The sequence below is a fragment of the Garra rufa genome, chromosome 5 (genome assembly GCF_049309525.1).
Source record: "Garra rufa chromosome 5, GarRuf1.0, whole genome shotgun sequence".
Classification (NCBI taxonomy): domain Eukaryota; kingdom Metazoa; phylum Chordata; class Actinopteri; order Cypriniformes; family Cyprinidae; genus Garra; species Garra rufa.
This window is the reverse complement of record NC_133365.1, coordinates 55968230-55991134: the sequence shown is the minus strand read 5'-3', so window position 1 is coordinate 55991134 and position 22905 is coordinate 55968230. Positions and strand designations below refer to the sequence as shown.

The window sequence follows — 22905 nt, the reverse complement described above, 5'->3', positions numbered from 1 at the left end:
AGTGCTTGATCTGTGCAGATTTCTCTCCTGATTCAGACCAGACCACTTTTTATTATGGATTATGGAGTTCGGTTGAAAATGTCTTAATGCTGGATTTGTTTGAGCGTTTGTCTTGTCCAGATGTTAACTGATGGACTGGAGTGGTGTGGATTATTGCGGTGTTTTTATCAGCTGTTTAGACTATCATTCTGACGGCACCCATTCACTGCAGAGGATCCATTGGTGAGACACTGATGGAATCACACATTTATACAAATCTGATAAACTTTTCCTTTGAGTTGAGCTGAACTACACAGAAATAGCAAATATGAAAACTCTAATTATCTTTTTGCCCATTTGATCACATTTGACTTGCTTTCTATGGAAGCCTGTTTCCGCCACTGAATAAAAAATAAAGGTGCGACATCTCACAATTCTGACTGTTTTTCTTAGATTTGTGAGATGTAAACTCACAATTCTGAAAAATAATGTTGCAATTACGTGATATACACTCACAATTGTAAGTTATAAAATCAGAATTGCAAGATACAAACTTGCAATTCTGAGAAATAAAGTTAGAATTAAGTGATATAAACTCACAATTGCGAGTTACAAAGTCAGAATTGTGAGACATTAATTCTGTGAACATTTTTTTTTTCTCCTCAGAACTGGACTTTATAACTCACAATTGAGTATTAAGTCAGAATTGCATGATATAAACTCAATTCTGAGGAATAAAGTTGCAAGTTCCTCAGAACTGGACTATAACTTGCAATTGCGAGTTTATATCTCACAATTCTGACTTTACATCTAGCAATTGTGCATTTATGTCAGTTTTGAAAAATAAAGGTGCATTTACATGATATAAATTCAGAATTGTGCGATATAAATAGTAATTCTGTGAACATTTTTCTCCTCAGAACTGGACTTTATAACTCGTAATTGTGCATTTATCTCACAGTTCTGAAAAATAAAGTTGCAATTATGTGATAATACTTGCAATTGTGAGCTTATAAGTCAGAACTGCTTGTTATAAACTTGCAATTCAGAAATAAACTCAGAATTGCATGATACAAACTTGCAATTTGGACTTTTTTTATATAAACTCCCAATTCTGAGAAAAAGTATTGTGTGATATAACTTGCAATTTTGAAAAATAAAGTTGCAATTAAGTGATATAAGTGAGTTTATATCTCACAGTTCTGACTTTAGAACTCCTAATTGCAACTTTATTTCTCAGAACTACGTGATAGAAACTCACAATTCTGAGAAATAGTCAGAATTTGAGAAATAAAGTTGCATTTTCGTGATATAATTGCCAGTTATAAAGTCAGAATTGTGTGATATAAACTCGCAATTCTGTGAACATTAGTCTTTTTTTCTCAGAACTGGACTTTATAACTTGCAATTGCCAGTTTATATCTCACAATTATCAGAAGAAGGTTCTGAGCAATAAAGTCAGAATTGCATGATATAAACGTACAATTTTGAGAAATAAAGTTGCATTTACGTGATAGAAACTTGCAATTCTGAGAAATAGTCAGAATTACGTGATATAAATGACCAATTCCGAGTTATAGTCAGAATTGCAATATAAACTTGCAAATAAAGTTAGAACTGCATGATAATAACTAAAGTTGCAATTAAGTGACAAATGAGTTTATATCTCAGCTCTGACTATAACTCGCAATTGTTAGTTTATATCACGTAATTGTAACTGTAATGCTCAGAATTGCAATTACGTGATATAAACTCACAATTGCGAGTTATAGTCAGAATTTGAGAAATAAAGTTACAATTACGAGTTATGAAGTCAGAATTGAGATATAAACTTGCAATTTTGTGAACATATTAATTTTTCCTTTCTAGAACTGGACTTTATTACTCGCAATTGCGAGTTTATATCTCACAATTTTGAGAAAGTAGTCAGAATTGTGCAATTATCTCACAGTTCTGAAAAAAATGTCAGTATTGCGTGATATAACTTGCAATTCCAAAAAATAAAGCTGCAATTAAATTATATAAATTTACAATTGCAAGTTAAGTCAGAATTGCATGATATAAGCTCACAATTCTGAGAAATAAAGTTGCAATCCCGCAATTCTGACTTTATAACTTACAATTGTGCATCTATATCAGTTTTGAGAGAAAAAAAAAGTCAGAATTGCACGTTTATGACGCAATTCTGAGAAAAATTCAGAATTTGAGAAATAAAGTTGCATTTTCGTGATATAATTGCCAGTTATAAAGTCAGAATTGTGTGATATAAACTCGCAATTCTGTGAACATTAGTCTTTTTTTCTCAGAACTGGACTTTATAACTCGCAATTGCCAGTTTATATCACACAATTATCAGAAAAAGGTTCTGAGCAATAAAGTCAGAATTGCATGATATAAACTTGCAATTCTGAGAAATAAAGTTGCATTAACGTGATAGAAACTTGCAATTCTGAGAAATAAAGTTGCATTAACGTGATAGAAACTTGCAATTCTGAGAAATAAAGTTGCATTAACGTGATAGAAACTTGCAATTCTGAGAAATAAAGTTGCATTTACGTGATAGAAACTTGCAATTCTGAGAAAAATTCAGAATTTGAGAAATAAAGTTGCATTTTCGTGATATAATTGCCAGTTATGAAGTCAGAATTGTGTGATATAAACTCGCAATTCTGTGAACATTAGTCTTTTTTTCTCAGAACTGGACTTTATAACTCGCAATTGCCAGTTTATATCTCACAATTATCAGAAAAAGGTTCTGAGCAATAAAGTCAGAATTGCATGATATAAACGTACAATTTTGAGAAATAAAGCTGCATTTACGTGATAGAAACTTGCAATTCTGAGAAATAGTCAGAATTACGTGATATAAATGACCAATTCCAAGTTATAGTCAGAATTGCAATATAAACTTGCAAATAAAGTTAGAATTGCATGATATTAACTAAAGTTGCAATTAAGTGACATAAATGAGTTTATATCTCAGCTCTGACTTTATAATTCACAATTGTTAGTTTATATCACGTAATTGTAACTTTAATGCTCAGAATTGCAATTACGTGATATAAACTCACAATTGCGAGTTATGAAGTCAGAATTGAGATATAAACTTGCAATTCTGTGAACATATTCATTTTTCTTTTCTAGAACTGGACTTTATTACTCGCAATTGCGAGTTTATATCTCACAATTCTGAGAAAAAAGTCAGAATTGTGCATTTATCTCACAGTTCTGAAAAAAAATGTCAGTATTGCGTGATATAACTTGCAATTTTTAAAAAATAAAGCTGCAATTAAATTATCTAAATTTACAATTGCAAGTTAAGTCAGAATTGAAATGATATAAGCTCACAATTCTGAGAAATAAAGTTGCAATCCCGCAATTCTGACTTTATAACTTACAATTGTGCATCTATATCAGTTGAGAGAAAAAAAAAGTCAGAATTGCACGTTTATGACGCAATTCTGAGAAAAAGTCAATTGCGAGATATTAACTTGAAATTGCAAAAAAAAAAAAAAAAGTCTAAATTGTGAGAAAAGTCGCAATAACCTTTTTTTTTTATACAGGTTATAAAAAAAAAAAAAGCACAGAAAATGTGCAGATCTGTGTGAGGAGGAGGAGGCCGGCGAGCAAAGAAAAGGCAGCAAAAAGATGTAGTCTTTCGATCATTTTAATACATGGTTACCTGTACACATGAGGAAGAAAAGAAACACTAAAATTAAACATTTTGAAATTATAATATCCCTTTTCATTAAGCAATGAAGTTAATACTAGATCAATTTGTAACTAATCAATCATACATATATTAGATCACACAGAGTAGAAAGCAAAAACTGAATTAAAAAGTTATGGGTTCGGGACTGTACAGGAGTCCACAGTGTGTACTGGTGAAGTCGAGGGATGGAGAGACCGGCGGCGGTACCAAATAAGACAAGAACGTTTGATCTTCCAATACTTCCAATATAAAAAACTACAATTAATCAATACACAGGTAGGCTCTCCGAGGCTTAGCAGTCTTGAACGCTTGAAAAAGTCGAAGTTTACAGAAACACACACATAAAACTTCTCATCCGTCAGCAAGATGCAACATCAAATTTCAAATTACACATTCACAATCTTTGACAAATTTCAGTATGAAAACAGAACAGAAAAACTAGGACAGTTTTCCTGTCAAAAAAAAAAAAAAAAAAAAAAATACGCAGGACCAAAAAAAGTCTTTGATTTTAATTATATATATATTTTTAAATAAAGTATTTAGTCAAGTATCTGAGCATACATACATAGTTTTACAAGAGAGCAAAGGCAAAAAAACAACCTCACGATACGCAAGACCACCCTTTTCCCCGTCGGACCACTGTCGTAAAAAAATCATCCGTTACATACGACAAAAAAAAAACAAAAAAAAAAACGATCTACAAGTTAAACGTCTGTCAAAATATTAGAGAGAATCCATCTTTGTTTCAAAAAAGCAAAAGTATGAAATAAGATATTGCACCTTTTTAAACCAGAGTACAATAAAATGACAATGAAAACAGAATACAAAGTACAAGAGGAATTACATCATCAGGAAGCGACCGGCGACGTCGTTGCGTTTCTCGTGTAACAAAAGCATATATTTCCGTAACAAAAACATCACAGTTTTTCATCGCACTGAATTAAAATGCTTTATGTAAAAGAAAAAAAAACAAAAGAAACATTTTGTACACATTCTTAAAACATTTCACGACAAAACGAAACGATAATTCAAGACTGCTAAGCCTGCGATCATTTTATTGCAACAGAACTAGAAAAATAAGAGATTATATTGCGCGATCGATGAAATGCCGCGACTCCGGGGTTCGTTTTGGCGATACACATTTATTTATATATATATATATCGTTGAATTAAAAAGGAAGAATAGAAAAAACAAACCAACTCGGAAACGCTCCAAAAGGGATCCCGGAAATCGCCCATATCGAATAATGGTGTACACAAGTATTTAGTAACAATTTGATGTCCTGATTTTAGAAATAGTTCTCTTTTTAAATCATATAAGTCATTCTACAGCTAGTGTTTCTCACTAAGAAAAAAAGTAAAAGTCTTCAAGGCGTTGCAAATCTAGAAACCTCTGTTACAAAAGGTCTGTTTCCTCCTCGCAGTGATTCAAAAATCTTCAACTAAAGGGTCTGCAGTCGCCCGCTTTAATGATCCTGCGGGACGAGAAGAAAGATAAACAGCGTCAGAATCCAGTCAAAATTGGGAAATATTTTTAGCATTTAAAACAGGCGTTTTCTATATGAATCCATGTTCGAATATAATTTATTTCTGTGATGCACCGCTGAATTTTCAGCATCATTACTCCAGTCTTCTGATTTACTCCTCAGGACATATGTGACCCTGGACCACAAAACCAGTCATAAGGTTAAATTTGACAAAACTGAGATTTATACATCATATGAAAGCTCAATAAATGAGCTTTCCATTGATGTATGGTTTGTTAGGATAGGACAATATTTGACTGAGATACATCTATTTGAAATCAGAAATCTGAGGATGCAAAAAAATCAAAAAGACTGAGAAAATCACCTTTAAAGTTGTCCAAATTAGGTTCTTAACAATGCATATTACAAATCAAAAATTACATTTTGATATGTTTACAGTAGGAATTTTACAAAAAATCTTCATGGAACATGATCTTTACTTAATTTCTTAATGATTTTTGGCATAAAAGAAAAATCAATAATTTTGACCCATGCAATGTATTTTTGGCTATTGCTACAAATATACCCCAGCGACTTAAGACTGGTTTTGTGGTCCAGGGTCACATATTTATGATCATTATCAATGATAAAAACAGTTGTGCTGCACAATATTTTTGTTCCAGAGCAAATAGTTCTGGCAAAACCTCATCATGTTTATGTAAATTCAATGCTGTATATCAGAGCGCTGCCTTTGTACTTCTGACTGAATTGCCTAGCAACTTTTATAATAGCTGTTGTTGTTTATTAAATATTATTCAATAAATAATATTTTAGTAAATAATAGTAGTATTTAAAAGTGTTTAGTATTAAGAAACGCATTTTATTTTTTCACATTCACAGATGAATAGAAAGTTCAAAAGGACAGAACTGATTTAATATGGAAATCTTTGGTAATATGTCTCTACCATAACTTTTGATCAATTTAATGCATCCTTGATGAATAACAGCAATAACGATCTCTTCTTTAACTGTTTTCAACATGCTATGTACCAGATATGTTTCTTGAGCAGCAAATCAGTATATTAGAATGATTTCTGAAGAATCATGTGACTGGAGTAATTCTGAAAATTCAGCTGTGCATCACAGAAATAAATTATATTTGAACATAGAACCACATAGAAAACAACCATTTTAAATTCTAAAACTATTTCACAATTTTTACTGTATTTTTGATCCAACAAATACAGCCTTGGTGAGCAGAAGAGACATCTTTCATAAACATCTTAGACAATCCAAACTTTCAGCTGGTAGTGTGTGTTGATAACATATGATCAATATCTTTATACAACAGTGAGTGTCATGGCCCAAATCCAGCATCATTTTATAAATATTACAGTTTTAGTGTATGAATGTAGTTTTAAGAGGTTTACAGGCGAGAATGTACGCGTTTACAGTTAAAATATGCAGTTTGTTAAAAATAATCTGCCAATGGGGTAAGCAAAAAAAAAAAAAAAAGAACTTATTTCAAACAGAAAGCTAAATTATTTTTCTTACCCCACTGGCCGATTATTCTGCTTGTTCTAAGCAAAAACACACTTAATTTTGACTTGTTTTTTCTGAAAACAAGGCCATTTTTACTTGTCTAGAAAATACTCCTTAATTTAAGAATTTTTAGATATTTTGGCTGGAAACGAGACAAAAAAAATCTAAGAAAAGCATTTTTTGCAGTGTAGTAACTTTTATGATGGCTGTTTTTTATTAAACATTATTCAATAAATACTATTTTAGATAAATAATCATAGTATTTAAAAGTGTTTAGTATTAAGAAACTAATGTTTTATTGTGAAAAATAAGAAATTGAGCGGAAGAATGAATGCTACACTGCAAAAAATGCTTTTCTAGCTTAGATTTTTCGTCTTGTTTCCAGCCAAAATATCTAAACATTCTTAAATCGAGAAGAATTTTCTAGACAAGTAAAAATTATTTTCTTTTTTTCAGAAAAAAAGTCAAAATTAAGTGAGTTTTTGCTTAGAACAAGCAAAATAATCTGCCAATGGGGTAAGAAATAAAATCTCATTTCAAACAGAAAACAAGATTATTTTTCTTACCCCATTGGCAGATTATTTTGCTTGTTTCAAGCAAAAATGCATTTAATTTTGACCTTTTTTTCTGAAAACTAGACAATTTTTACTCATCTAGAAAATTCTTCTCGATTTAAGAATTTTTAGATATTTTGGCTGGAAACAAGACAAAAAATCTAAGCTAGAAAAGCATTTTTTTGCAGTGTACATAATATGCAGGTAATCCCACTCTCTAATGATAATACTCTACTACACAATACACTGCTTTTACTACAGTAAAACTATAAGCTTTTGCTATGAAGCAAAATCTCATCATGTTTATGTAAATTCAATGCTGTATATCAGAGCGCTGCCTTTGTACTTTTGACTAAACTGCATTGTAACTTTAATGATGGCTGTTGTTTCTTAAATATTATTATTCAATAAATAATATTTTATACTTTTATACTGAAAAATAAACAAGTTATAAAATGTAATTTTTTTTTAGTTTCAACAACGGCTTGACGCAGCAAACAAATGCACTGAGCAGCGCTGTGAAATCACCCTTAATAGATGAAAGGATATTAACGTTACAACAAAGGTAACACTTTCCTTAGCGGGCATTCAAACTAATGGTTTTATTGTGAATATAAGATCGAGCTGAAGAACGAATGCTGTAGAAGATGCAGCTAAAGTGACGTTTTAGAATTAGTAACAGACGCTTGTGCTCAGCTGTTCAACTGTCAAACTGAGATTACCTACGGCTGAATCACAGCAGTGCCAACATATAGCCAGATTTCATATCTATGAGTGTGATATTGCTCATATAAAGTGACTATATTAGTAGAGTTGTGTTTATTACCGGGAGGCCGGGAGCCTGCGTCTGTCCCTGGCTGTAATACGCCCCCTGCTGTCTGTAATACTCCACCCAGGCGGCGCTGTAGTCTGGAGGAGAGCTCTGCTGAGACCCAGGACCGGCGCCCTGAGCTGAACACACACAGACGGACACACCATGAGAACACTGACACTATGGTTTGATGATCATGACATCAGGAGGACAGACGATCTTACTCTGTTTCTTATAATACTCCTCCCATGCTTTGCTGTAATCGGGGCCGCTGCTCTGGCCTTGGTTCTGTTGACCTGCACAGAGAGTGATTCAGGAACATTAGTTACAATTAGAGAGGCACATGAGATTTCATTAAATAAATATATGCACAATGAGTGAAGCATGGCACTGTGTTCATTTAACTGCGAGCAGCTCATGATCTGGTGTTTTCAGAGTCAATGATCCACATGAACTTTGAATGCATTTGGGAACAAAACATGCACAAAAATTGGGATCGAAAAATACAGAAACCAACATCACCAAAACTTCATAAAAAAAAAAAACACTGCAAAAAATGCTTTTCTTACTTAGATTTTTTTGTCTTGTTTCCAGCCAAAATATCTCAAAATTCTTGAATCAGGCAGGATTTTCTAGACAAGTAAAAATTTGTCTTGTTTTTAGTAAAAACGAGTCACAATTTGGTGAGTTTTTGCTTAAAACAAGCAAAATAATCTGCCAATGGGGTAAGAAAAATAATCTAGTTGTCTGCTTGAAATAAGATTTTTTTTCTTACCCCATTGGCAGATTATTTTGCTTGTTTTAAGCAAAAACTAAAAACTAAAACTTTTAACTAAAAACAAGATAATTTTTACTTGTCTAGAAAATCCTTCCTGATTCAAGTTTTTTTTTTTTTTTTTTTTTTTTTTTGATATTTTGGCTGGAAACAAGACAAAAAATCTAAGAAAAGCATTTTTTGCAGTGAAGTAAGGGTTCCCAGGTCAACATTACATTTGGATGGTTTTAAACTTAGAAAATCAAGAAATTAGTATAGCCATAAATATTAAATGTTGCATTTAACAGTTAAAATGTTATAAAAAATTATGAATTATAAATGTATTATTTTTATATTAATTTACTAATACTCTTTTTTTTCAGATTTAATGTAAAATACTACATTAGTAATATTTTTTAATTTGTTTATTAGTCATTTTTATATTTAATAATAAATTAATAATAAAAATAGTAACGATTACTTATCACTATATTATTATTATTATTATTATAGAAATGTTTGACAGTGTTGAAAATTATATAGTTATTTTATCTATTTAAAAAAAAAAAAGTAATAAAAAAATGCCAGTGTTTATATGATACAGTCATTTTTGTTATTTTATCTTTGTTATTAGTAAGAACAGATGCAAGTAACAAACTAAAGACACAAATGAACTAAGTACGGCCTATGAAATCAGTTATACTTTTTCTGGATTGCGTTTTGTCCGTTTAACATTTTCTAGACTCTATTTTAATTTTTACATGAAAAATATAAACCAAAAAGCATGAAAACTTTTTTAAAAAGTTTAACAAAAATTATATTTTAAGGCCCTTAAATTCACATTTATTTTTATCTGGTGTTGTGAATCATTCCATTAATTGTCTGGATTCTATTTTAATAGTCTCAATAGTTCAAATCATTTATAAAAATGAATTTGATTTTATAAAGAATTAATTGATTCTATTATTCATTTATTTATTTTCCAGAGACACTATTGCGAATTATTAACAGTTTTCTGGTTAATACCTTTTCTGGTAAATATTCCTTAAACATTTGTTTTAATAACATTTTATCAAGTCTTTATTTACTTTTATTTTGACAAATTGCTGTAAAGACCTTTGGGTTTCTGTTTGTTTATGATATAATATCTTTTTATCTGCATTTCATCATTTGTTTATGATTTGTTATCAAAAGTAACTGTAAAATGCTCATAAAGTGAATCTCTAGCAGAGATTATGTTTGTGTTTTCACCTACTTGTATATTGAGACGAAAGAGGCTGAAAACATTTTTTTTCTTTTCCGTTTTAGACATTTAACTGTTATAAAGCTGTAACTGTCAATAACAGATCACATCCCTTTGGGCTTTCTGTGTGATCCAACAGAAGTTCATCGGAGGCTTTTATCAGGACGAGTAATGAAAAACAACAAGAGTATTCCACTCCAAGTGGCAGAAAATAATACAGCAGACTAGGAAAATTGCTAGTCAGGAAAATAAAACCCTCTCAGCCACGTCTCTTAAGTGTCCCGACATCTCACCCAAACCTTCATGATGTTTCGACTGAAGAAACACAGCAAAGTGTTTCAGAACCAGAGGTACTTGCCTAGCTTTTTATAATACTGCTCCCATGCTTTGGAATAGTCCATCTGGCCGGTCTGAGATCCATTGTGGCCTGAAATGAAAGATGAAATGAATCTACAAGCGACTGATGTTCCTCAGAGGAAACTGTGGTGTTTATAAGGCCAGTGAATCTTACTGGGGTCCTGCTGGCTCTGAGGCTGCCATGTCTGGTACGTGGTTCCCCAACCTCCAGTCATGAACGTCTGCGGACCGCTGGCACACAAAACAACACAACATCAAAACAAACACTCCAAAAGAAACCACAGACAATCAACCCAGACTGAAGCTCATGGAAACGATTCAGCTGAACACTGTGAGGTCTGGGAGGTTTTAAATCATTAAGAGATTTTTAATGTGTTAATTTGCCGATCAGGGCTGTCGCCATTCGTCGTTTCTAATCGGCTAAATTTTTTGGGATCCCGTTTTTCCCGTTTGTAATTTTTCTAGACTCCATTTGAATGGTTACATCAAAAATATGAATCAAAAAATTTTTGAAATCATAATATGTACACTATTTTACAGCTTTTCTTAACATTAACAAAAAAAATTTTTCAATTATTTTATATATATATATATATATATATACACACACACACACACACACACTTTTTCTCAAATTCAGTTTCATTTTGATCAAATTCCATTAATAGTTTAATTTAATTGTAATAATCAAAGTCAAGTCTAATCAAATTATAAAAGATTGATTACATTTTCAGAAATACTGTCTTGTGTATTTACAATTTTCTTGTAAATATATTCAGGTATTACATTTTTATCAGTAGTAGTAGTACTAGTACTTGCTTAGTTTTGATAGTAATGATAGTATTACATTATTTTTTATTATTTATTAAAAAACTAAGCAAGTGATTTATGAATGATTCACTGAATCATTGACTCACTCGATTCGTTCATAAACGTGGATTCATCCAGTAATGAATCAGTGCTGTGTGTTAATCAGAAGTTCTGCTTCTGTTCTGTTTTATGTGCAAATTTGAGCAAAAACTGACAACATTGTATCTAAAATGTAACAATATTAACTTGTTTATTGAAATGCTCAATTTCAAATCAATATTACATTTGCAGTTGTGCAGATATTAGTGAAACGCAGCACTTTTGCTGATGTGATGTTAAACTATATATTATAGAAGCATAGAAGGGTGTTTTTTTTTTAAGTTGTTTTTAATATTCAGGTACTCAAAACAACCAAACAAAACACCATCCCGGAAGGAAACAATATTTGATTTACTGCCAAACTAAAAATACCCTGAAACTGCAGTTGTTGATCAGAATAAACCCAAAAGGCAGAGAGGAAATAAAAGGAAGGAAGGAAGGCACTCACTTCTGATGAGGAGTCGCTGGTCCTTGGGTGAAAGGACTGAGTCCAAAACTGCTGCTTCCTCCCATTCCAGACGCCTACATGAGGAAGAAACAAAATTAGACATAAGAGACTGAACAGATAATAGTCCATTTGATAGGATGCACCATCTCCAGAAACAAATTTTTTTTTTAAAGAAATTAATACTTCCATCCAAAGATGCATTAAATTGATCAAAAGTGATAATAATGTTACAAAAGATTTCTATTTCAATTCATGCTTTTCCTCTGAAGATTATATTTATCTGTGAATTCTGAAAAACTAAATGCATCCGTTTCCAAATCAGGGACAAACTAAAATATTTAGCAAAAGTTTAAAAAGTATATGACACGAGATAAAACAAAAATCCATGAAAAAATAAAACAAAAATAAGTAAATAACAGAAAATGTAAATAAAAATAACCAGTTAGAAAAATCCAGGGCAAACAAAAAATAAAATTTAAATACTTACTAAAATAAATAAATAAATACAAAAAAATAAACTAACCATTTAGAAACATCAGGGACAAACAAATATATATAGTCTGCAAAAGTTTAAAACGTATACGACAAGAAAAATACACACAAAAATTAAAACAAAAATAAATATATATATTTTTTAATAAAATAATCAGAAAAATCCACAACAAATACAAAAATGAAATTAAAATGATATAAAAGGTTACATGCATTATAAAAAAAATAAAAAAATAAAAAAATAAATAAACATTTAGAAACATCAGGGCCAAACAAATATATAGAGTCTGCAAAAGTTTAAAAAGTATATGATTAGATAAAAAAATTATATACATTAAATAAAATAAATAAAACAATTAAAAAAAAAAAAAAAAACAGGACAAATACAAAAATAAAATTGAAATAAAAAAGGTTAAATGCATAATAAAATAAAAATACAAAAATAAATAAATAAAATAAAATAACCATTTTAAAACAGAGACAAACAAATATATAGTCCCCAAAAGTTTAAAGAGCACATGACATAAAATAAAAATAAAGAAAGAAATTTGATTGTAAATATTTTGTGCAAATTTGAGCAAAAACTGACAATATAGTATTTAAAATGTAACAATACTAACTTTTTTGCCCTCATATCTGGAATTTTAGGCTCATATAACTTGTTTTTAACATTTAGATATTCAAAACCACCAAACAGAACATCATCCCAGAGGGAAACGAACAATATTATGATTTACTCCCGAACTAAAAGTACCCTGAAACTGAAGTTCTTCATTAGAATAAACTATTTTTTTTTAAAGAAATTAATACTTTCTTCCAGCAAAGATGCTTTAAACTGATCAAAAGTAAGAGTAAATGTTATAACGTTACAAAGGATTTCTATTTCAAATAAATGCTGTTCTTTTGAACTTTCTACTCATCTGTGAATTCTGAAAAACAAAATGCATCAGTTTTTACAAAGTATTGTGCAGCATTTCTTAAGCAGCAATCAGAATATTAGAATGATTTCTGAAGGATCATGTGACACTGAAGATGAGTTATGATGCTGAAAATTCAGCTTTGATTGCAGAAATAAATTAGATTTGAACATAGATTGACACAAAAACAGTTGTTTTGAATTTTAATAATATTTTACAAATTTTCTGTATTTTTTTTTCTTCCACAAACTGCAGCTTTGGGGAGCAAAACAGACTTCTTTTAAAAACATCTAATCGACCCCAATGCACCTGCAAAAAGAAAGGACAGAGGAACTGATCACTCACCCCGATCTTCTCGTCTATCAGTTGTCTGGCCATTTCCATCTGCTGAGGAGATCCGCGGATGGAGAAGATCCTGACGTTGGGGTCGGTGTTTGGAGGAGGATTTCTCTGCAGCTCCACATGAGCTCCGGACTGCTGGTTGATGTTCTTTATGGTCTCTCCACCTGAGCACAACACAAACACATCAACACCATCTGGTTAGATCTGTCATACGCACAATGTCCTGTCTGAATGACTGTGAGGTATAACCAGTAAGAAACATCAGAGACAATCAAACATAAAAGAGGTAAAAACACCAGTTACTGAAAAACAAATAAACAAAAAAGGAATCAAGCATCTGGGGCAAAGAAACATAAAAAAAAAATACAGGTGCAAAACACACAATGGGTTTAAAAGGTATATGGACACAAGGGATAATGTAAAAAAATAAAATAAAGAAAAACTAAATTAAAATAATAAATTAGAAACATCAGTCTAAAATGTATATGACACAAGAGATAAAAAAAAATAAAACTAATAAATAAATAAATAACAAAAATGTTAAAAGTTAGAAAAATCCAGTACAAACAAAAATAAAACTGAGAAAAGGTTAAATGCATAACAAAAAAAAAAAAAAAAATTTACTAACTATATTTTGCAGACTATATAGTATATGACAGAAGAGATTAAAAAATATATACATAAAAAATAAAACAAAAATAAAGAAATAAAATTAAATAAAAAACAGAAAAATCCAGGACAAAAAAATAAATAAATAAAAGGTTAAATGCTTAATACAACAACAATAAAAACAATAAAATAAAATAACCAATTAGAAACAGAAACAAACAAATATATAGTCTGCTAAAGTTTAAAAAGTATATGACACAAGATAAAAAAAAAAAATAAATACAGAAAAAAAAATAAATAAAAACAAAATATGAAAATAAAATAACCAGTTAGAAAAATCCAGGACAAACAAAAAATAAAAGGTCTGCAAAAGTTTAAAAAGCATATGACACGAGATAAAAAGAATATATACATAAAAAGTAATAAAATAAAAACAAAAATAAAGATTTAAAATAAAATAAAAGGTTAAATGCATTTTAAAAAAAACTATAAAACTAAAAAACAAAGATTCAATGTTTTAAAAAATTAAATAAAATAGCCAAAAATAAATAAATAACTTGAATACAATAACCAGTTGTAACCAAATTGAGAAAAAAAATAATAAAATGTAAATACATAATAAAATTAAAAAACTAAAAACTAAACAAACAAACAACTGAAAACAGACGCACTAAACAGCCAAACAGTCCACAATGTTTTTTTTTTTTTGTTTAAGTATATAGACAAATCATGTTCTCAGGGCAGAACCAAGGGCTCTCAGGCTGGTGTCCAAACACAAAAAGGCTGGTAAAGGGAAACACAGCGATGACTGAACATTTGTTGACTCATCTAGGCGGTTTGACCCCGACTGACCCCGGCTGAAAACGCTCCTCAAAACCACTCCGATGGACTGAGCGGCCCATTACGCTATTGTCAAACAAACTGAACTGCTGCATTAATGAAGCCATTATGAGCTCCGCAGATAAAGAGTTCAGGGAACCACCGCTTTAGTTAAAGGATGCTGGTTAAAGCCGTGAGACGCTGCTACTGGTGGTCTTCATCTCGCGCTCAAAAGAGCGTCTAACAATGACATGCGTGTCCCACACTGACCTGTCGGGTCTGAGAAACGCAAATCTGCTCAATACCAGCCCATAATTCATGCTAAACCAATCTGGAGGGGATCCGATGACCGATGTGGACAGAATTAAACATGCAATCAAATGCCATTACACTAACAAACTATCAGTGATAAAGTATTCTCACAATCTCTGTAACTTAATTTTTTTGTATTCATTAATCAAAGGTAAAATATATTCATTTAAAATGTATGCAAAATGTAAATGTTTTGTAATGAATCAAAATGTGTTCATTAAAATTACAATTTTGTAATTAAAATGAAACAAAAATAAATACATTAAAATAAATATTATAAATATATTAAAAGTAAAACACCCTTTTATTTTAATTTAATAAAATTGTTTTAATTTTTTTTACGTTATATATATGTAAATAATTGAAACAAATGTATATATACACTATATAAATATATATATACACAAATATACATTTTACTTTTATATATTATACTTTATTAAAAAAGTATGAATTAAAAGTAAAATATATTATTTTAAAATTAAATTGAAAATGTATTACTTAAAATGTAATTAATTCAAATGGATTAATTGAACTTAAAATGTATTTTATCTAAATGCACAAAATGTTTTCATTAAAATTACAATTTTGTAATTAAAATGTAACAAAAAAATACATTAAAATAAAAATTGAAATAAATTTATTAAAAGTAAAACTTTATTTTAATTATTTAATACAAATTTCAATTATTTATGTTATATACATACAGGTTTCAATTATGTTAAATAATTGAAAAATTTATATATACACTATACAAATATATACAGAAATATACACTTATATAATACTTTTTTTTAATTAAAAATGTATGAATTAAAAGTAAAATATTTTATTTCAAATTTAAATTGATAATGTTTATGTAAAATGTAATTAATTTAAATGCATTAATTAAACTTTTTTTTAAATCAAATTTAAAATGTATTTTATTTTATGTAAATGCATTAAAAATAATTTAATAAAAATCAGTTGTTTTAAAAGCCACAAGTGAATTTAGGTTTCAAAACATCAAAACGTATTACTTTATTTAGTTTTAGTTATTTAGTACTTCAACTTAAAATAAAATACTAATTTAAGTTTAGGTTTTAGTAATTTTGTGACTTTTAGTAACTTTGCATTTTTTTAAATAATGTCTTTTTTAGGTTTTAGCTGATTTCATTTGAATAATTTTAGTACTTCAGCTTTAACTAAATGAAAACAAGAAACATTGCCTTGCCAAGTAAATTAAGTGTTTTTTTTTAAATATTTTGCTTGATTTTAATGGTTTCAGTTTAAATTAGTTGAAATTGTCATTTTTTAAATTCATTTTAGTTTTCAACATTTATTTTCTTAAATGTCTGTATTGTCTTTAAGTTTTAGGTTTCTCATTTTCATTTACTTTGAGGTTCTATTTTTATATTTTGTATATTCTTTTTTCATGCAATAAAAATGTTTCTGATTTTAGTTCATAATAACCTCGCTGTGCACTTAAAACTCCAAAAGAAAAAGTGTGAACGTCAAGAATTATCACTCGGATGAACTGCAGTGTTTTAGACCACCCAGAAGATGCTTCACCCCATTGTAGTGCAATAAAGAGCTCAAAAGCTCCCTATAGAGTGAACACTTATAAGGGTCATTTATACACACTGACATTTCACTTCACGCTCAAAAACGAGCATCTTTTGAGTTTCGCAGCCCATATCCACCAACTCAAAAACTGATCCCACTTTGTTTTCTAAATGATATCTGACAATTAAATCAATACAATAGAACTTTCCAATATAATGCTTTCTATAAATAAATGAAACTGCTTGCGAATGACTGAATGCAGTTCAAGTCCTAACCTTTTCCGATCACAAGGCCGCACTTATCAGCCGGTATTGTGTAGGTCACTTCCTGCAGGCCTCCAGGAGTCCCCATGTTCCAATCGCCGCGACCTCTGCCACGACCTCTGGGTCCAACCGGCCCTCCGAACCCATCACGCTCCTGAACGCAACACAACACAAACTATTCACTCACAACTATTTAATCTAATTCATTGCAAATTAAGCACAATTTTGGCAGAGAAATTAGACTTTAAACCATCATCAGTAAATATGCATTACAAAAAAGTAGCTTTAAAGAAGAAATATTTTGATTCAACATTGAATAAATAATGATAATAAAGCGGTATATAAGTGTTATTTTCAGTTTCTGACCAGAATAAGATGCAATGTCAACTAGATTTTTTGATTCAACATTGTATAAATAATAATAATAATAATAATAATAATAATAATAATAATAATAATAATATGTATTAATGTTTTTAAATACAACAATTAATTAAAAAAAGGACATTTTAGCCTAAATATGAAACTAAAAGCACCAGTAGGTGGTGGCAAATCATGGTTTTAATGAGTAAGTCATTGAATCAATCACTCAACTGAACTGATTCCTTCAAAAATATATATATGTGACCCTGGACCACAAAACCAGTCATAAGGTTAAATTTGACAAAACTGAGATTTATACATCATATGAAAGCTCAATAAATAAGCTTTCTATTGATGTATGGTTTGTTAGGATAGGACAATATTTGGCTGAGATACATCTATTTGAAATCAGAAATCTGAGGATGCAAAAAAAAATCAAAAAGACTGAGAAAATCACCTTTAAAGTTGTCCAAATTAGGTTCTTAATGTATATATTACAAATCAAAAATTACATTTTGATATGTTTACAGTAGGAATTTTACAAAAAATCTTCATGGAACATGAACTTTACCTAATTTCTTAATGATTTTTGGCATAAAAAATCAAAAATTTTGACCCATGCAATGTATTTTTGGCTATTGCTACAAATATACCCCAGCGACTTAAGACTGGTTTTGTGGTCCAGGGTCACATATATTTTTTTTTCAACAAATTTCTTTATTGATTTTAGGAACTTTAACATGAAAAATATAAATAATAATAATAATAAAAATTAAATAAAAATAATAATAAATAAAATAAAAATAAAAAATAATAAAAATAAGAAAATTATTTTCAGTTTCTGACCAGAATAAGATGCAATGTCAACTAGATTTTTTGATTCAACATTGTATAAATAATAATAATAATAATAATAATAATAAAATGTATTAATGTTTTTAAATACAACAATTAATTAAAAAAAAAAGGACATTTTAGCCTAAATATGAAACTAAAAGCACCAGTAGGTGGTGGCAAATCATGGTTTTAATGAGCAAGTCATTGAATCAATCACTCAACTGAACTGATTCCTTCAAAAATATATATATATATATTTTTTTTTTTCAACAAATGTCTTTATTGATTTTAGGAACTTTAACATGAAAAATATAAATAATAATAATAATAAAAATAAATAAAAATAATAATAAATAAATAAAATAAAAATAAAAAAATAAGAAAAATAAAATTAAGATACATTAAAATTACATGTGCATATATATATAAAAATTTTTACATATGCATAAACCCATAGAAATCAAAGCAATGGTACAATAATATCATATGGTGATACATGTTAAGCCAAGATACCCAGAGAACAGATTTGGATCAGCTTCCTTCAAAAATACTAAAAAGGCATTCCACACTTTGGAAAAACTTTTCAGGTTTTCTTTTAACAATATATGTGAGTTTTTCCTAACCCTAACTATTCTTGTCAAAAATGTTTGTTTTTTTTAAATAATGTTGTCTTTAGGTTTAATTTTATTTATTGTAGTACGTCAGCTTTAACTAAATGAAAACAAGAAATGTTGCTTTGTCAAGTAAATTAAATAAAAGTTATGGTTAGGGTTAATATATGATTATTATCATTATTAAAATATATATATTTTAATTTTTTTAATGGTTTCAGTTAAAATTTGTATAATTGTTGTGTCGTCATTTTCTATTCATTTCAGTTTTCTTTTTTTAATGATTGTATCGTCTTTGTTTACATTTCTATTTTAATGTGTTTTTTTTAAGCAATAAAATGTTTATGATTGTAGTTTATTATAATAATCCTGCTGTGCACGTAATACTCAAAAAGAAAGAGTCAAATCATGGTTTTAATGCTCAAATGACTGATTCATTCAAAAGTGAAGTCACTGACTTATTGACTCACTCAATTCATTCAAAACCACAAACAGTTAATTTAGAAACAAAACAAATTTGTTTTTGTATTTATTTTTAAATAATGTAATCTTTGGGTTTAGCTTATTTCATTTGATTTATTTTAGTACTTCAGCTTTAACTAAATGAAAACAAGAAATGTTGCCTTGGCAAGTAAATTAAATAAAAGTAGTTTTTTTTTTAATATTCTGTTTGATTTTCATGGTTTCAGTTTAAATTAGTTTAAATGTATCATTTTATTCATTTCAGTTTTCTTTTTTAATGTCTGTATTGTCTTTAAGTTTTAGTTTTCATTTTCATTTACTTTAAGGTTCTAGCTGTTTTTAGTTGTTTTTGTTACATTTCTATTTTAATGTTTGTTTGTTTTTTCAAGCAATTAAAATGTTTATGATTTTAGTTTATTATAATAACCCTGCTGTGCATTTAAAACTCCAAAAGAAAGTCAAATCATGGTTTTAATGAGTCATTGAATCAATCGCTCAACTGATTTGATTCTGATTTGATTTAATTCAGAAACAAAACAAAATCTAAAATACTTTTGTATTTTTACTTTTGATGTTTTATGCGTCAATCATTTTAACACATTATTTTAAAATAAAGAAATCACACTAAATTAACATCTCAAATCGGCATCTCTAAATAAAATACAAGCCACATAAACGCACCTGTGCTGTATGGACCAAATCGTTGATGAGGTGAACCGCATGCTGACATCGGTCCGGCTGACCCATGACCTGAGCGATCCGGTCCGGACTGATCCCATCATCTGAAATACAGACACACAGATCCGGCTTCATCAATACAGATACAGAAATCACAAAACAACAGCATTAACCCTAGAAAACTACTCTATCAAATCGATATGTGAATTTCTAAATGATAAAAATTTGCTGAAAAACAATTACTCAAAGCTTTGTCATGAAGTTTAGATCCAGTAAATCCAGATGAACTTTAATGGCTTTATTTATTTCACCATGAATCATATTGAAAAAAAAAAAAAAAAAACAGTAACTTTTAAATCTGATCATCAGGATCTTTTGAGGAATGTCACAATGTTACCATTAATAAATAATCTATTGCTGCATTCTTCCATCATGATGCACTAAATGAAGTTACATTTATTCATTACATTCAAAAATTATATTTAAATACAACTAATGTTTATAAAAATATTTAAAAAGTTTATGTATAATTCAGAATTAAAACAACTACACTGAACTAAAGTGTAGTTAATTAAATTTTCCATTGACTTCTCCTTCTTCGGTCTGTTTGTTGCTTTAATTCAGATTCGGTGCGTGAATGAACTGAACAGGCATTCTCAGTTGAATCGCTCAGCTGCATGAATATTCATGGGATTGCAAGCAGGCAGTGAGAGACACATGTGAGAGAACAGTATATTAATCCCTGTAAACTTCTTAACGCTTCAATGATCCTCCTGCAGGGCCTCCACAGTCTTAAGAGATTTGTGTGCTCGAGTGTGTCCCAACATGCCCTAACCTGAGCTCAGCAACACACAGGTACAGATAAAATACGAGCACACATCCCAGAAAATGCACCAGAAAATTCATCCTAGACAATCAAAAAAAAAATCACATACTAAAAATAAACTCATGGACTTTTCTGGTTATGGCAAAAATAAAACTGCATACTGATGCATGACTACAGTTGCATTTGCATGCAAACATTTGCTCATTAACTTTGACACTATTAAACAAATTTAAGTCGTAAGGCACCGTTTTATTCTGTTAAGCTGCTCTAGAACTTCTTGTATTGGACAAAGTGCTGCACAAATCTATTTCACGAAAGTAAAACTCCTCATGCATTAAACGAGAGAGAGACTGCATGATTAGAAACTATTAAACGACTACAAAAATATACAATACTAATAAATAACTTTAGTTACAATGAAGACAGTGCAGTTTATTTTACATTTGATTCATTTCTGTAATACTAATCCTATCTGAAAAACGTTTTATTTGTGTCTTTGTCCCATTGCTTTCTGGCTTTGTTCTTATTTTTGATGACAGAAATAAACAAAAGAAATTGGTAAAACAAAAATTTGCAAGCTTTCTGCATTAAAAAAAAAGAAAACTAAAAGCATAAAAACACTAATTTTTACTGAAAATTAACATTAACTGATATAAAATAGTCTTAAAAAGCTTCTAGTTATTCAAGCTCAATTTGAAGCATTGTTTTCAGTTTCTGACCAGAATAAAATGCAATGTGGACCAGATTTTGCTGAATGAAATCCAACACTTGTTTCTAACTAATCTGTGCTGCTGATTCCAAAAATAGTGTCTGTTTTGCCCTTTCGACACACTTTGATGACTAAACTTGTGCACTTTGCCGGTAATGGCAAAAGTAGTTTGCAAAACTGCACATTGATGCATGACTTCAGTTGCATTTGCATGCAAACTTTTGCTCATTAACCTTCACCTTATTAAACAAATTTAAGTCGTAAGGCACTGTTTTATTCTGTTAAGCTGCTCTAGAACTTCTTGTATTGGACAAAGTGCTGCACAAATCTATTTCACGAAAGTTAAACTCATCTTGCATTAAAAGAAAGAGAGATTGCATGATTAGAAACTATTAAACGACTACAAAAATATACAATTCTAATAAATAACTTTAGTTACAATGAAGACAGTGCAGTTTATTTTACATTTGATTCATTTCTGTAATACTAATCCTATCTGAAAAACTTTTTATTTGTGTCTTTGTCCCATTGCTTTCTGGCTTTGTTCTTATTTTTGATGACAGAAATAAACAAAAGAAATTGGTAAAACAAAAATTTGCAAGCTTTCTGCATTAAAAAAAAAGAAAACTAAAAGCATAAAAACACTAATTTTTACTGAAAATTAACATTAACTGATATAAAATAGTCTTAAAAAGCTTCTAGTTATTCAAGCTCAATTTGAAGCATTGTTTTCAGTTTCTGACCAGAATAAAATGCAATGTGGACCAGATTTTGCTGAATGAAATCCAACACTTGTTTCTAACTAATCTGTGCTGCTGATTCCAAAAATAGTGTCTGTTTTGCCCTTTCGACACACTTTGATGACTAAACTTGTGCACTTTGCCGGTAATGGCAAAAGTAGTTTGCAAAACTGCATATTGATGCATGACTTCAGTTGCATTTGCATGCAAACTTTTGCTCATTAACCTTCACCTTATTAAACTAATTTAAGTCGTAAGGCACCGTTTTATTCTGTTAAACTGCTCTAGAATTTCTTGTATTGGACAAAGTGCTGCACAAATCTATTTCACGAAAGTAAAACTCCTCATGCATTAAACGAGAGAGAGATTGCATGATTAGAAACTATTAAACGACTACAAAAATATACAATTCTAATGAGTAATTTAGTTTATTTAGCTTTCATTTGATTCATTTCTTAATAGTTTTGAACTAAGTTTAAAAGTACTTCGTCAGAATTCGGTAAAACAAAAATTAGCAAGGTTTCTGCATTTTAAAACACTTTTAAAACTGAAAGCATTACAAAAAAAAAATTCTGCTGAAAATGAATGTGAACTAAAATAAAATA

At 29.5% G+C, this 22905-nt stretch overlaps 1 protein-coding gene across 2 annotated transcripts in view; it reads right to left on the bottom strand.

Moving 5' to 3' along the window:
- Positions 1–3630: 3630 nt before the first annotated feature.
- The window catches only part of fubp3 (far upstream element (FUSE) binding protein 3), a 42638-nt gene continuing 23363 nt past the window's right edge, over positions 3631–22905 (bottom strand). For both annotated transcript variants that reach the window (XM_073839615.1, XM_073839614.1), the window contains exons 11-19: positions 20029–20129; positions 17087–17228; positions 13530–13690; positions 11776–11849; positions 10573–10649; positions 10420–10488; positions 8289–8360; positions 8080–8204; positions 3631–5166 (exon numbers count right to left, since the gene is read on the bottom strand). In XM_073839615.1, the coding sequence (XP_073695716.1) occupies positions 5158–5166; positions 8080–8204; positions 8289–8360; positions 10420–10488; positions 10573–10649; positions 11776–11849; positions 13530–13690; positions 17087–17228; positions 20029–20129 (830 nt within the window). In that variant the 3' untranslated portion in view covers positions 3631–5157. The remainder of the gene's footprint in view (positions 5167–8079; positions 8205–8288; positions 8361–10419; positions 10489–10572; positions 10650–11775; positions 11850–13529; positions 13691–17086; positions 17229–20028; positions 20130–22905) is intronic.